Below are 16,637 nucleotides of genomic sequence, written 5' to 3' on the forward strand. Positions count from 1 at the left end.
CTTTTTAAAATGTCTGGGTATCTCCTTCCATTCTCCTCTTTCGTCCTCGTTTTACTTCAGTCGCTGCAAACAAAGCTGAAAGTGCAAAAATACTTTGTACTGTTGCCCCCCCCCCATATTTGCGGCTTTGACTGTTTGCGGATTTAATTGCTATGTACTCTCTAGGAATCTCTAGGTCCTCCAGGGCAACTCTATGGTCAACATCTGTCCATAGAATCGTGCTGGAGGACCTACAAAGGAAAGCCATTGGAAGCCGCATGAGAGTAAGTGTGACACAGTGGTTTGATTGTGGGACTACAGCTCTGGAGACCAAGGTTCGAATCCTGGCTTGGCCATGGAAACCCACTACAAGTTGTTTCTGACCTATAGAGGACAACCCTATCCTGGGGTTTTCTTGGCAAGATCTGTTCAGAGGAGGTTTGCCATTGCCTTCCTCTGAGGCTGAGAGAGTGTGACTTGCCCAAGGTCTCCCGGTGGGTTTCCATGGTCTCCACAGGCTAAGTCCCAAACATGGGGGGATACTTGCCCATAGGGAATCCTTTGGCAATACAAGTACTGTATCCCCCTATGATACCCTATGGGCAAGTATCCCCCAGTGATTCTCTATGGGCAAGTCTTCTCTAATGGTTCTCTATGGGCAAATATTTCCCAATGACTCCCTATGGGCAAGTACCGTCATTTAGTGCAACACTAAACCAGTTCTCTATGAGAGACTGCGCTGTACAAATCCATCATGGTGGGTTTTTCCCCTGAGACTTGCCAAAAACCACTCCGTGGCGGAGCTGGGATTCGAACCCTTACTTCGCGGAGCCGCAGCCCAGCGCTTAACCCACTGCGCCACACTAGAAGTCTCCTGAGGAGCCAACGCTAAGCCTCCTAAACCCGAATGGCCCCTCCTCCCTCTGAGGAGCGGAGGGTGTTTCTTTTTCCTCCCCCTTCTTTGATTTCAACGCGCGTGCGCGAAAATACCATCTCCCTGTTCCCCTCCGCCCCCAGTTTCCAGTTGACTCATGTCACGTTTGTTCTCTCGCGATGCCTCCCCCAGTGCGACTTTGGGAAAGCCCTGAAAGAGAGAGAGAAGGAAAGCGGGTAGTGTTGGTGGTTGGTGTTGGTTGCAGAAACCTAATGGCCTACGGACGCTTCCTTGCCCGCTCCCTTCTTTCGGCGTCGGGGTCTCCGAGTGCGCAGGCGCCGCGACGCGTACGTCATCCCGCCAGCGCACTCTGTTGGGAGGAGGAGAAGAAGGTGGCGACAGTAGTAGAGCCAGGAGCGCGCGAGAGCGAGGGAAAGAGAGCGGGGAGGAATGCGCATGCGCAGAATGCGCAGAGGCGACCTCTGTCTGTGCAGCAGCAGCAGCAGCAGCAGAGGCACGGAGGGTTCAGCGCGGTCTCGCGACGCCCCTTTTTTCCAGCGCTCGCTTGGTCTGTGCAGGAGCTGCGCGCGCAACCACCTCCTCCTCCTTCCATTTTGTGTCCCCGCCTTCTGTCAGCGGAGGGGGGCGTCAGTGCGCAGGCGCGCTGGGCCTCCCTGTTCACCTCAGTAGCCGCCGCCGCCGCCGCCGCCTCCTCCTCCTCCTCCTCCTCCTCCACCAAAACCACCACAGCCTCGCCCTCCTCTTCTTTTTCTTCCTCCTCCTCTCTTTCTCCTTCTAATCCTTCCTCCCTCCATCTCGCTGCCGCTGCCATGCCGGAGAAGCGGCCCTTCGAGCGTCTCCCGGCCGAGGTGCGCCCCATCAATTACGGACTCTGCCTCAAGCCCGACCTGATCGACTTCACCTTCGAGGGGAAGCTCGAGGCCGCCGTGGAGGTGAGGGAGGCTATAGGGCTGCGTCCACACTGGAGACAGAACCCGCTTTGACGCTCCTGGCTCAAAGGCGATGGGATTCTGGGAGTTGGAGTTTGTTGTGGGCCCAGAGCGGAGCCACAACATACTCCAACTCCCAGAATTCCATTGCCTTTGAGCCAGGAAAGAGTTAAAAGCGGGTTATTCCTTCTGTCTGGGAGGGGAAGGGGGGCGTGTTCGCTTATGCCCGTCTGAAGAGACCTGCGCGTGTATTATGCGTGTAGAGGCGACTTGATGAGGGAGGAGAAAGGGGGCTGGGTGGGCCCAGGGTGGCAAGGGAGAGTTTCAATAGAGGGGAGGCAAGTGGCTGAAGATGGAGGGAGGGGGATGGACGTGTGGATAGAGGAGACCCGAATTTATTGGGGGGGGTGGAAGGTTACTAGGAAAGGAGTGGGAGGAGAGGAGGTGGGGAGGGAGGGTTTCAATGGAAGGGAGGCAAGTGGCTGACAACGAAAAGGTGTAATATATACTGTATATAGACGTGTGGATAGAAATGTGCGTGTATTATGCGTGTAGAGGAGGCCCAGTTTTATGGAGGGGGGTAGAAGGTGTCTAGGAAGGGAGTGGGCGAAGGTGGGAAGGGAGAGTGTCAATGGAGGGGATGCAAGTGGCTGAAGAAGGAGGGAAGGGGCTAGGTCGACGTGTGGATAGAAATGTGAGTTTATTATGCCTGTGGATGGTGGGAGGAGGGTGCCCTGAAGAAAGGGGGGGGTGGAAAGGAAGAGTACTGAGGGACTGGACCTAGTAGGGGTGCGGTCCAGGGAGGATGAGGCGATGGCAGGAAGGCCTGGGTGTGGAAGGGCAGGTGGGAAGGGGGCTTCAGGAGAAGGAGGGGAAGAATGAGGAGAGGGAAGAAGGGGTCGGGCTGCTCCCCAGGGAAAGGGGATAGGAGTTAGAGGTCAGTGATGGTTAGAGCTTGGGGAGCTGATGGGTGCTGGACTTGGATGGAGATGTCAAAGATATAGCCGTGTTAGTCTGTAGAATCAGTACCTAGAGAGATCTTGTAGCACCTTTTGAGTCTGTCTGAAAGAAAGAAATTGTCAGCATGAGCGTTCCTAGATTTCAGTCTACTTTCTCAGGTGCATTCGGTGGAGTGGAAGCCACCACTGGGCCTGGGCATAAACTATATATACACTCATGTATAAGTCTAGAAATTTTAGTCCAAAAATTGACTCCCAAGAACCTGGGCTCGACTTATCCTTGTGTCAATGTAAGTCCTGTTCTTTGACTCCTATAAAAAAAGGGAACCATCCCCTGGTGAAAGGCAAGAGCATAATCTGTCCTGGAAGCACTAACCCCCTTCTATTCTCTCATCCATTCAGCCTTTATTGTGGTCACAAACAGTGATGTCTGCTGGAATTTGGAAGTTCTTTGGCATTGTTTTCCTTTGCTTCATTCTTTAGATGCTTTGTTATACGCCACTAAGTTTTACCCTTGATTTATCCATGGGTCAGATCAAAATACATAATTCTGGCCCCAAAACCTGCCCTCAACTTACACATGATATCAACTTATAGTCGCGTATGAACGGTATATGTCTGTGCCTGGCTTTCACTCCACCAAATGCATCTGAGAAAATAGACTGAAGTCTAGGAAAGCTCCTGCTGCCCACTTCTTTCTTTCAGTAGTGAGTCTCAAAGGTACTACAAGATCTCTCCACATATTGGATGTAGATGGTGAGGAAGAGAAGGATTTGGAGGGCTGAGATGTGTGTTGTGGTGGGAACAAAATGGAGGTACTCATGCTTGATGGTCTAGTCCAGTGGTTCCCAAACGTTGGTCCTCCAGGTGTTTTAGACGCAAGCTCCTAAACTTCCTGACTGTAAAGAGATCTTGTATTACCTTTGAGACTAACTAAAGAAAGAAGTTGGCAGCATTCTTATGTCTACTTCCTCAGATGGTAAGCCACCAAATGCATCTGAGGGAGTAGACTTAAGTCTACAAAAGCGCATGCTGCCAACTCTACGTACTGATTCTACAGACTAACATGGCTGTATTCTTGAAGACCTCCTGACTGTTGACCAAGGTGACTAGGGACTTTGGGAAGCGAAGTACAAAAAATGTGGAGGACCAAAGTTTGGAAACCACTGGTCTAGTCTAAGGGATGCAGGCCATCCCTGTCAGACAGGTAAGTGTTGGAGGTGGGCAAAGTTACTTTGAGGTGCACCTTGGCACGAGGATCACACTGAGAGGGAGGCCTTCTGGGATTTTGGAGGAAGGATATGTTATTTCAATACTGTAGGGAAGTAGAGTTTCTAATGACGAAGGAGTAGGAGAGACTGCTCTGGGAGAAGTGTTCTGTGGAGTTCTTGTCAGATAAGAGGTTGTTTCTGACTTGAAACAGTGGAGAAGTAAGGTGTTATGTGAAGAGAAGAGAAGGATTTGGATGGCTGAGATGTATTGGGGGGCAAAATGGGGATACTGGCCCTTGATGGTTTAATCTCAGGGGTGCACACCATCACTTTTAGTCAGGTAAGTATTGAGGTGGGCAAAATTACTTTGAGATCTTGTGTTATGGATGCACCTTTGGGTGTGTATCGTATTGAGTATTCCTGGAGAGGGAGGCCTTGTGGGATTTTGGAGAAAGAATAAGTTGGTTCAGTGTTGTTGTTGTTGTTGTTGTTGTGTACCTTGAAGTTGTTTCCAGCTTACGGCAACCCTAAAATTAACTTGTCTTGACAAGTTTCTTCAGAAGGGGTTTACCATTGCCATACCCTGAGGCTAAGAGCGTGTGACTTGCCCAAGGGTCACCCAGTGGGTTTACATGGCTGAGCTGGGATTCAAACCCTGGTCTCCAGAGTTATCGTCTAACACTCAAGCCACTACACTATAATGACTCTGGTTTAGGGCTGTGGGGAAGCAGAATTTCTAATGGAGGAGAAGGAGCAGAGAGTAAATGTTCTGTTGAGAAGGGAGAGTTCTTGTCAGAGAGGTGGTTGTTTTTGACTTGAAACAATAGAGAAGAACTAGTTTTCATGACAAGTCTAACCTGTAATAAGAGGACAGGTATTCAGGGAATATTGTTTACAGATGTTTCATTTCTGGGTTGGAGGACAAGTCTTCTGTAGGCTTAGGTGGGGTGAGGGGCATTATCTCACTTTGTGGATTTGAGGTTGTGGTTCTCTGGCTTTGCCTTAGAGTCTAAGGGGTAGTTCTTTGATTCCAGACAAAATATATTGCTTTGGTCCCCAAACTGTGCTCTTTAAGGGATTTTGGATTTCAGCTCCCAGGATCCCAGACTATTGGCCAAAATGGCTGAGGCTTCTAGGAGTTGAAGTCCAAAATCCCTTAAAGGACACACTTTGCGGACCACTGATTTGGAGAATGTTGTGTTCAAAAGAGGAGTGAAATATCTGTAGTTAATTGACACTGTGTGTGTGTTGTGTGCCTTTAAGTCATTTCCAGCTCATTATGGCAGACCTATCATATTGTTTCCTTGGCAAGATTTGTTCAGAGGAGGTTTGCCATTGCCTTCCCCTGAAGCTGAGAACATGTGACTTGCCTAAGGTCTTCAGAGTCATAGTCTAATGTTTAAACCACTACCCCACTCTGACATGAAGACTGGATTACTCTGTTTTAAGACAGAATTTGGGAAAGGAGATCTCTTGGGATGAGTTACTGATGATATATGAGAACTTGTGGTTTTTTTGGAAGCCTATTTTTCTTCCTCTGCTCAAGATGGATGAGAGCAGTGCAATATAGACTGGTCATTATCATACAGAGTATCATACTTACAAAGCTATTATTCTTGGATGGATACAGAAATACCTGTCACTTTGTGATTGGTCATTCTTAATATTCAGACCCCTGTAAAGTGGCTGTTTGAGGAATTCTTCATGAGGCACTAGAATATTTTGTACTGGCAGGCTTTGTACATTAATGTGTTAGTGGAATTTAGTGTATGGTTTCTTCTAGGTTTCACCTGCAGTTACATGTAGATAGTTGGTAGGCTATCAGTAGATCTTCCTTCAGAAGAGTGCAACAGAGTTATTTCCTTTCCTCTCTTTATATATTTTCATGCCATACTCTACCCTCTCCATCATGTATCTAGTTATCAAACTTCATCCACTTATGTTCACATAGTCCAATTTGAAGTTTGATGTAGTTGAAGTGTTTCTGTATTGCTGTTACTGTTTGGGATCTTTGTGTCATATAGAGATTAGCCCATAACACTTGCCTTCCCCCAGTATTATTTTAGTTATTTATTTGTTTCATTCATTTATTTCATTTGTATTCTGCCTTATCCCCAAAGTGGAACCCAAGCTGGCTCCCAGAGAGAGTCACTTAAAAACCAGAATATAAAAAAAGTTAAAACAATAAAAATTGTAAAGAAAAATTACTACAGTCTTCCTCAGATGGGGCTACTAATGATTTGCAACACTGTACTTGAATAGTGGGACAATACTTGGGTAAAAATTCTACACCATGTTCAAACAAGTTGGGATTGCAAGCATGCATTTAAATCAGCTCAGCCTTCTGAAAACCTCACTCTCAAGCTTTTTTGGAATTTAGAGGAAGTTTTCCTTGCAAAATTGTTGATATGTGCAATACATATCTTGCTAGATTTTCTGGAATATTTCCTAATCTGGGATGACTTGAATAACCATGTACAGTTGCCACATCCCAGAAAGAGTGCCAATTCTTTGAAACACAGCAACATTTTTTCTCATGAAGAGCAATGATGGATTTTTCATGGAATTTATATTGAACTACTTTACTTATTGAACTACGTAGTTGTGGAATTGGGTAAAATGGAATGAATGGAATTGGAGAGGCTGTTTAGGATTTGTGAAAATCTAGAACGCAGCTGTTGATGATTAGACTTGGTTTACCAAGAAAGAAACAAAAGAAGATATGTTCCTCCCAGTCTTACATCCTCTAATGATTTTACTAAATCCTGTTCTGTGTTCTATATGATACATTTAAGCTCAGTTTTAGATCAGCTTTTGGACCAGACTGACCTCCAGAGGTGCTGAACTGGATTATTAGCAGCCTGAAGGAGCAGGAGATGGTCAATGATTATGATGTACTGGTAGTCTAAAGCATCAGGAAGCTTTAGCTCAGATCTAACAGGAAGCTATGTTTACATTGCTTCTTCTGCTGTCTCTATTTTTTTTAAGGTAATGGTGGCTTCTCTGTATTGGATGCTACTAGACAACAAGATTATACTTTTCTAAGCGCCTTAATATAGACTAGTTCTGGTTTAGATTTGTAATATCTACCAATAGTTACTTTAGCCTTAAATTCAGCATAACTTAACATGAAACTGATTCGCTTCTCTGGGAAGAAAGTGTATTTTAAAGGCACCATAAGCTTCAAAAGGCAGGTTAATCTGTATTCAGAAGAGACCCACATGGAACAGTGTTTAGGCGCTGCTCGCAAATTGTTTGTGACAGAGAAAAAATATTGTTTCGTCCATAACTGAGGTATCCTTTGAAAAATTTAGAGAGGAAATTTGGCTACATAAGCAGAGATTAAAAAACACTGAGAGGTGACCATTAGGGTAAATACCATGGAGACAACTTAGCAAGAAAAGGAATGCAAACTCCAGCAGAGAGCTACTTGTATGTTTCCAAATTAACTGACACTTGTGTGTGTGTGCGCGTATTAAAAAAGTATGTGAGGAGGAAAGAGAATGAGCCTATAAACAGGAGAAACTAGTGCAATTAAATAAAAACACAAGATTTCACAGGCAGATGTGGTGTTCAGTAAGTGTGGTGACACTTGCAAATGGTGACTATTACATTAGAGTGGAAAGTGGCCAAGATAGAACAAGGCGTGATTAATGATTTCCTAACCATCTTACTGTAAAGTTTTCTTGGCCATTATGTTGGCACCCTATGAGTGACTTTTAGTACTTGGAACCATTATTTCAAAGCATGCTGGACCTTGTGGGTGATGATAACGTGCTCAAAAGAAATGGTAAAATAAAATTAGTCTGTGGTCCAAAACACACTGCAGAAATAATATAATTGGAGACTGTTTTAACTGCTCTGACTCAGTGCTAGAGAATCCTGGGAACTGTAGTTGATTGTGGCACCGGAAATCTCTGACAGAAAACTATTGTCCCCAGGATTCTCTAGCATTGAGCCAGGGCAGTTAAAGCGATCTCAAACTGGATTATTTCTGCAGTATAATTTTGGATCTGTATCTATCAATGATATTTTTCTACACAGACTAACATAGAAATAAGTGTGTTTCCAGTACTTGTATAGTACTGGTGTAGGGGGTGCTTCAATTTGTGAGCCTACTTCAGTTCATGAAGGATTAGAATCTTGCTCTCAAAGTCTCCCAAGTCATCCTTCTCCTCATCCCCTTTCCCCATTGACTAGAGAGAGTCAGACAAAAGTCAAGATGCCCTGCTATTTCCTTCAGCCTGTGAGTAAGAGATAACAATGGGGATTCTCTAAAGCAGTGGTTCCCAACCTTTCTAATGCCATGGCCCTTTAATACAGTTCCTCATGTTGTGGTGACCCCCCAACCATAAAATTATTTTTGTTGCTACTTCATGATTTTAATTTTGCTACTGATATGAATTGTATTTTCATCATTACAAATTGAACATACATAAAGCATAGTGATTAATCACAAAAACAGCCTCAGAGGATGGCCATGGCAAACCCCCTCTGAAGAAACCTGTGCAGAAAGCCCCATGATAGGTTTGCCTTGAGCCTTGGGCAAGAAGTCAGCCTGTCTCAGCTTCAGAGAATGGCAATCCCTCTCTGGAGAAACCTGCCCAGAAAGCCCCATTATGATAGAGGGGAAGAGAGGCAGTGGTTCAAAGTGAAACTGGAACTCATTGGCTGAGCTGTCTCTCTTCCTTTTTGCACAGCTTTATGTTCCTGAGAGAGGAAGGAAAGGGGACGCTGTGGGCAGTTGCTAAGCAAGTGAGGGGCCTGTAGGTGGCTGCTGCTTTAATGGACCTAGCTTGGAGGCCCTTTGTTTGGGAAGTGGTGCTCTGAGGGGGGTTCTTGGCAACCCCTGTGAAACTGTCACCCCAGGTTGGGAGCCACTGCCCTACAGCCATCCTTTTTTCATGTGGAAGTAAGGGTGGTATATGAAGTTGGCAATCATAGGTGGAAGCTAAGAGTGTCCCATTCCTCCACATGGTCAGGTTGTTGAGAGAGAATTTGGGTTTCTGGCTGGATTGCTAGTTAGAGAAACTCCATCCAGAGCTTTGTCCTGGTGACACTGGTGGAGGTACACATGAGCATTGATGTCATCTGATTTCACAGAGGACTGGAGCTGGAGTCTTCAAGCCAAAACTAAATCCCTACACTGTCTATAGAGGTTTCATGCTATTTGAAACTAACAACTGTTTGGACAATTTGTTCAGAGATAGAGTGATATTTACATGTATAAAATTATTCTCACAGTGAGAAATGCTGGTCATGCTGTGATATTTTGAGACAATTCCTCAGGAGTCTCCTTGTCTGTATTTTTAAAGTTAAACTATATTTAAAGGTATCACTTAACTTTTAATAATGATAATAATTTCTTACCTGCTTCTTTCCATGGATCAAAGTAGGGAACAATAACAATTAACAGACAAAGTACATCACTTAAAAACACAACAGTTAAAACACACATTAAAACATACAAAGACAAAAGGATATACAGACATTAAAACAATACACATTTTAAATTCATCATTTTAAATTCACAGTTTAAAAATAATCTGGATAAGGCTGCTGGAAGAGACTGGTCTTTAATGCACTTTTAAATTCAGACATTGTATTCAGCTGTCAAATCTCTTCTGGCAGGTCATTCCACAGTCTAGGGGCAGATGAAGAAAATATCTTCTGGCTGACAGTTGCCAACCTAGTCCTAGTCCTGGCTGACTGGAGTAAATGTCCACCAGAGGACCTGAGTGTATGGGGCGGATTATATGGGAGGAGGTGATCCTGTAGGTAACCTGTTGTCTTATGTTAACATTCATTTTAAAGCCTTTTAAACCACCTTAAATGAGAATGTATAAAAAGTTTTAGCATGATGTGTTGTAACTTTTATTGGTTGTATAACAAAGTGAAAATATTTGCTTAGCTAGGTTTTTGTTAAGTGGTCCTGTGTCTGGTGTGACTGTAGTTGGCTTGGATGCAAGTTGCAGATTAATTCTGGGCTTACACTATGACATTGCAGTAATCATTGGGAGCAAAAGGGTTAGGGTTGTAGACAACATAAATGAGGAAAATGAAAGTGAAAACAAATGGACTTTTGTCATTCTTGATGTATTTTATTTGTCTTAATAGTCTGGTTGATATACAGTGCTCAGGCAAGTTCTTTTTAGCCTAATAATGATTTGTTTAAGCGTGAACACTTGCTAGGCAAGAAATCATGATTTATTTTGGCAGTAAGCCCCAAACTGAAACTGTGGTAATATGTTGGTATGCATATTCTGCCTTATATTAACTGGTTTGGCATGTCTGAACTAAGAAGCCTGGGTAATTCTGGTTTGTTTCTTGGACCCACCCAAACCTCTTGTCATTCCACAAAAGTGTGAAGGAAAAACAGCTAAAAAAGGAACTCAGGATAAATTGCTCTGCTGTTCTCCCCCCAACATCTCAGCCTGCCTTACTCTCTTTTCTTTCCGTGCTCCAGCCTTCCCTTATCAAGAATTCCATCCATGCCAGAATGCTTATACATTTGGCAATGCTATGTGTCAGGAGAGAATTCTCAAGTAATCTATGTGTACTTTAGTAACATTTTCCAAGGTTTGTGTGTCTAAGCAGAGTACCCTGAGTGTGAACACCCACGTAATCTCAAACTCTCAAAGAGAACAAATGATTGATTTAAAAGATAGATTACTGACTTTTTTCATTGGATAGATGTTTCTCTACGCTATTGCACACAGTATCAGCTAGATTGGGGTTTCCAATCTGTTGTGGACCCCTGAGTACATCCCTAATTTTGAGGGTCTGCTATGGGTAGCCATAACATGGCTGGAATGGTTAGTCACAAAATGGCTGTCATTGAAATATGTGACCAGTGAGAACACGTATGCCTGTGTAATAAGAACATGTATTTCATGGAAAGGCAAAACAGGAAGCTACAGCTCCTTGCTCCAGCAGAACCCCCATTTCACAGAAAGGCAAGCTGCTGAGACTAGAAGTCAAGTACTGTATATACTCATGAATTAGTCTAAAAATTTGAGTCAAAAAATTGACCCCAAAAACCTGGGTCAACGTATCCACGGGTCAATGCAAGTACTGTACATTAACTCAAAATAGGAACCATCTCCCGAGCTTAGTCCATTCTTGGAGCACCAACCCCATCTATTTTCTCCACTGTTGTGCTGCTTCTGGCCTTTTTGAATGCTTGGACAGGAAAACAGCAGCATTCTTTGGCATAATTTTCCTTTTCTTCATTCTTTACATCTTTTGTTGCATGCCCCTAAGTTTTACCCTGGACTTATACATGAGTCATATCAAAATTCATAATTTTGACCACAAAACCTGCCCTCGACATAATACCTCCATGCCAAAGATTCCCCCCCAAAAGCCTAAAACTGCACAGGAAAAATATACACTCCCAGAGGATATAATAAAGAATCAGCATCTATACGAACACCGAAGTAATGGTTATTTCCTGGTACTGAAATGTTTGAGACAATTTCTTACAAAAAAGGTCAAGAGAAATCAAACCAGGGATTGACTGAACAAGCCACATTGACTTTTCACATATTAAAACTGATTGGCTTTTTCAACAAACAGCTGAAAATTTTGTTTTAACAAACAATTTGGCTTAGTACCTATGGGTTTCGAGTTGTAGCCTGTGGTCCACATGGCTTCTCAGTGGCCTTTTTTTTGTGTAACCTGAGTCCTTTAAATGCCCCAGTTTTAATTGTGCATGTGTAAAATTATGTGAAAAATGGGGTTTTGCCATTCCTGAAAACCCTCTGGAGCTGTGGTTTTGGCCTGAACTCTCTCTCCAAAATCCCAGAATAGAAACTAGAAGTGGATTTAATGGTCACTTGTAATTTCTAATACTGCTCTACTGTATTTTTCTTTGCCATTTTTGGTCTTGGTGAAGCCCATGGTAGAGATATGGTCACTTCCAATTTCTGTTTTCTTCTACTGGCCTTTTGTTTATGAACATTTTTTGCATTGAAACTCTACCAGTAGTTGTTGTTACGGGGTATAAATTTGGCACCTAGTCCTACTAACATTGTTCAAAGTTACGTGTGAATGCAGATGATATTAGTGGTGAATCTTTCAAGAATCTTTCAAGTGAGATGCTTCCTAAAGAAGAGACCCGAAACCAGCCGTAATTTTTTAAAAAGTCCATAATTGGTTCATACCTGTGCAGGTAGTCATTCATGTTAAGATGTGGGACAAAATACTTTCTTGCTTGTTAGTTAAGGAGGGCCAGGTATGGTGTATTAAAAAGTGTGAATAGTGAACTCTGATTGGGGAATCCAAGTTCCAGTTCCCTATTAAGCAATGAAATATATTGTGTCCCTAAATGGCAGGTCCATATATCTGTTGCTTCTAGCCTCTTGTAAAAAGTATGCAATTCAATGGCTGATAATAAAAGAAAGTTGCTACCAGAGTGATTGAGTTAATTACAATTTGAAAGAAACATTTGCAGCAGACTTGAAAGTGTTATTTCCTCTTTTATTTTTCATCAGTGAACAACTGAAATCTAATGTTGTTCACCAACCACTTTAAGCACCAGATTAGCAAAAGGTCAGCATTCTTATCAGTGAGACAGAATTGTCACAGCATTCAGCTTTTGACACAACCTGCATTGGTGACTACAGTACTTCTGATCTTCAGTCTTAAAGAAGAAATGCTAAATGGTCCTTATAATCTCATTTTAGACAGTAAATGTCCAAGCACATCAGCTTCTTAATTGATCCTTTTCAATCTGTTGATTGGCAACTCTTCTATATTTATGCTGTTCTCAGAGCAGGAACCTTTGTGATCAGCTGATAAGATACTTGATTTGTTTATTGACAGTGCAGCAAATCATGTGATTTCAAGGGCTGGTAAATGAGTTACGCTTTATTTGAAGTGCTTCATTTCAATGTAGCTTTGTTTTTCTATGTGAAAAAAAAATCCTCAATTTAGAATATTCTTTGTTCATATGGGAGGAAAAACCCACTATTATGTTCTATTACGGTACTTTAAGTGTTATAAATTCCTACATACAGTCATAGTTTCGGAAACACTAAGCTCATCACTGTGCCACATTATTTTTGTGACATTTCCACCCCTATAAATATAAATTGTTGGTGCACTGCTAAACTTAATAGCACTTATAATAGTAGCACTCTCATGCCCGCAAGCTTCTTGGAAATAATCCTCTACTTCATTTATTGGACAGTTTCTCAGGAAAAAGACTGTAGAAAAGCCATTGTCATGCCAAGACTGCATACAGTATAGGTGTCATGTGCTTGACACCTTGGGATCTTTCTGTAAAGCACCATGAAAACAGTAAGCACATAATTCTGTCAAAAGGCCAGAGAGAAGTGTTTTACTTAATTATATTGCAACTTCTTTGCTCCCATTCCTTAACAGGAAGTCACCTTTGTTTGCTGAAACTGAAATATTTGCAAGCAAATTAATAAATGCCATGCATTTTCAGGAGTTTGATTCGGTAGATAGCAAAACTAAGGGAGCTATTTATTAAAGAGCATTGTCCTGAATTCTTCTGAAAAGACAGCATAAAGAAAATTAAAATTTTAAAATCTTTTAAAGTAATAATCTCATGGACAAAATGGATTAGAAATGTCACCCTTTTGACAACTACCCACTACCACTTCCATAACGTTTTGGTCATTGGCGATGCATACTGGGCCTGATAAAGGTTGTAGTCCAAAGCATTGGGAGTGTGCCAACTTGGGGAATGCTGCTGTGTATGCATAAGTTTTATCAGATACTCATTATGTGTCACTGATCTCTAGTTAAAGCAAATTATTGCACTGTTTGCAAAAGTCTTGAAGAACTATCTCTGTGCTAACGTTTTGCAAAGGTTTGTAGTCAAACGTGCCTGTCCAACCTATCTAAATGGATCCCAGCAGTTAAACAAAGCTGAAAGGAAAATACTGTGTACATCTGCCTATGTTTTAAACCTAGTCTGTTACTAATGCTGTAGGAATAGCTGTGTAGCATATATTCCCATTTTATTTTAGAAGCAGAAAAAAGAGTGGTGTTCTATGTTTAGATAACTGGCTTATTGACATGAGCTTTCGTAAGCTAATGATAAGCCAGAAATACTGACTATTAAAAGTACAACAATGAAGGCTACCTTGTAGCTTAATGTGTTTGCCTATTAATAATAGCATGTTATATTATTGTTTCTGTATAGTTAATATTCTTATAACCTTAGCACAATTGTCAGTAGTTAACGCTTTCCCCTCACAGATAAATATTCTTGTATTTTGAGAAAAAGCCTTCCTTGTAGTTAAAGGCCCGATACAGGCGGGCGAAAAGCACTGGTCTATGGGCAGGGTGAGGGTTGGACATCCCCACACTCAACCCTCCCTGTGCTGCCAGATGGCACATGCCTTGATGACATCCCTTTGGCACAATGCCCAAATGCGGCTGTGCCAAAGGGGCATGATCAAGCTGCCCAGCAGCGGCTCTGGTACCTTTTCAGAGACCCAAAAAGGAGCTGGAAAAATTGGCTCCTTTTTATGCCCTGCGGAGTTTGGATTGGTGCCGTGTCATGCATTTGCTGCAGCACCAATCTGGGGCAGAAAGGGGCAGTGTCTCGCCGTCCCTTCCTGCCCATTTGTACAGGGCCAAAGTTTGGAGGTGAAAAGAAGGGATGTTTTCTTCCCTTTTAATTTGGCTGTTTCTGCAAAAGCCAGTTGAAAGAAAAAAACTCCTGTATTTCCTCACAAGATTTTTAATATGTCAAAGGTCTTGAAGGAGAGTGGTGATGATTATTTAGATAGTGAAACAAAACACACTTGATGGACTCCTGTGTGTAATACTGGTCATGAGGTAGAAAATCCTAGGTTTTGTGTTTGAGTCAGCTGAAGAATTTTCATCCTCTTCAGTGTTGCTCCTACATGTTAGACATTAAAAGATTGTGAATCTTCTTGTCAAGTGTTGTGCATGTGAAAAATTTCCTTCCCCAGACCCTTGGGTATCCCTACCTAAGAAACCCCAATGATATTCATGGGATTGCCATAAATCTATAGGCAGCTTGGAAGCAGCATATACACACATGTGTAACATTTTCCTATGTGAATGAACAATTAGTAGCTGTGAATAAATATATTTGAGGGTGGGTCTGGAAGGTTTTTGGAGATAAAGTAGATGGTTTTAAAGGTGCTATACCTTATGCCCAGATTAATGCCTACTATCTCCAGTCTAAAAAGCTAGCAAGTTGGAAAAACTTCTATTTGAGCCCTTGGAATGCTGCTGGCTAGATCGAATGATCTGACCTCTCCCAGTGAAAACTGCAGTGTAAGCTTATATAGTTTTAAAAACAAAACAAAAAACAACAACAAACCAATGTGCTGTTCTCTTGAAGGGACTAGTTGTTAACATATAGATGAGAGGAGAAATCCATTTCGTCTATATTTCGATGTGTATTTCATTTTAAATATTACTAAGAATTTTAAAATAAGATTTAACTTCCCAAAATAGTGAACCTCCTAAACTAATATGTGTGCCAGAACACAGTTAACCCTTTCCTCCCTCTTTCCTATTTTTTGTTGCTGTTCTTAAAAAATAATTTGTTGAGTAATATCAGAATTTTTTGAATCCAAGGGAATTTCAGTTTATTTGAGGGGATAAAATTGTCTTACATTGACACATACAGTTGTCGATGTAGAATGAAGTGTGTGTGTTCGTGCGCCTTCAAGTCAGCTGTTGAGTGTAATACGCTTGCTGCTACCTGTCAAGGCTGATTGTAGAAATAGCTTCACTCCATGCATCACCATACTTTGATAAAATAGAATAAAATAGAATGATCTGTACTCAGATTACCCTGGTTTACATGGTGTATATTGCCAGAATTGTCATTCTCCTCTGAACTCAACTAGTTCATCAATAGTTAGATCTGTTCCTAATACTGTACTTACCATATTTGAAGATGTCCAACAAACATAGATCACATGTCTTGGGAGACACCCAGTTTATCACTGACTCTACATATCTCATTTTCCAATTGTTGAATCACACATACCTTGTGAGTACACACACAGTCTGGTAAGACACAGCACTTTGAGATGAAATGTCACATTCCTTCAAGACTTTATGTTGTCTGTGACACGCCCCTGCCAGTAGTAGTAGGTCAATATTTGCCTTCAGTTTAGTGATGTCAGAGGGCTCCCACAGCTAGACTTTGGTAGGATTTCTCTTGTTTCATGCCTTGAATACATTCTGTGCTGAATGTATTTAATGGATTATGTGCTAAAAAATTAATTCTGTGCAGAGTGGATCAAAGGTTTTAAGTACTATTTCTTTGTTTACATCTTTACTTTTGGCTCCTGAATGCTGTCTCAGGGTGCTATATGGTGAACTGTCTTTAATGATTCTGTGATTCTACCAGATCCTCCATTGCTGCCATTCATGACATGAGTATCTCTGAGCAGTCCTTCTGGATAGGATTGCGAGCATGCATATTCTGTCTTACCACTGAGCAGGGAAAGGGGTTATTCCCCAATCAAGCATTCATATTAGCTCTTCTTGTTTCATTTGCAAGATAGCATGGACATTTTTTGTCTTACATGCTACTTTGAGGGGTTCAATGACAGAATGCAGCAAATTTTTAAAATACAACTGTCCCACTTTTTTCCCCATTAAGAAAGCTGTATGTGATAGATGGCTAAATTTCTGG

At 42.1% G+C, this 16,637-nt stretch overlaps 1 protein-coding gene across 2 annotated transcripts in view; it reads left to right on the forward strand.

Annotated features, from left to right (window-relative positions):
* Positions 1-1,018: 1,018 nt before the first annotated feature.
* NPEPPS (aminopeptidase puromycin sensitive) overlaps positions 1,019-16,637 on the forward strand; it is an 83,762-nt gene continuing 68,143 nt past the window's right edge. For both annotated transcript variants that reach the window (XM_042471455.1, XM_042471456.1), the window contains exon 1: positions 1,019-1,806. In XM_042471455.1, coding sequence (XP_042327389.1) covers positions 1,033-1,806 — 774 coding nt within the window. In that variant the 5' untranslated portion in view covers positions 1,019-1,032. The remainder of the gene's footprint in view (positions 1,807-16,637) is intronic.

The sequence above is a fragment of the Sceloporus undulatus genome, chromosome 6 (genome assembly GCF_019175285.1).
Source record: "Sceloporus undulatus isolate JIND9_A2432 ecotype Alabama chromosome 6, SceUnd_v1.1, whole genome shotgun sequence".
NCBI lineage: Eukaryota > Metazoa > Chordata > Lepidosauria > Squamata > Phrynosomatidae > Sceloporus > Sceloporus undulatus.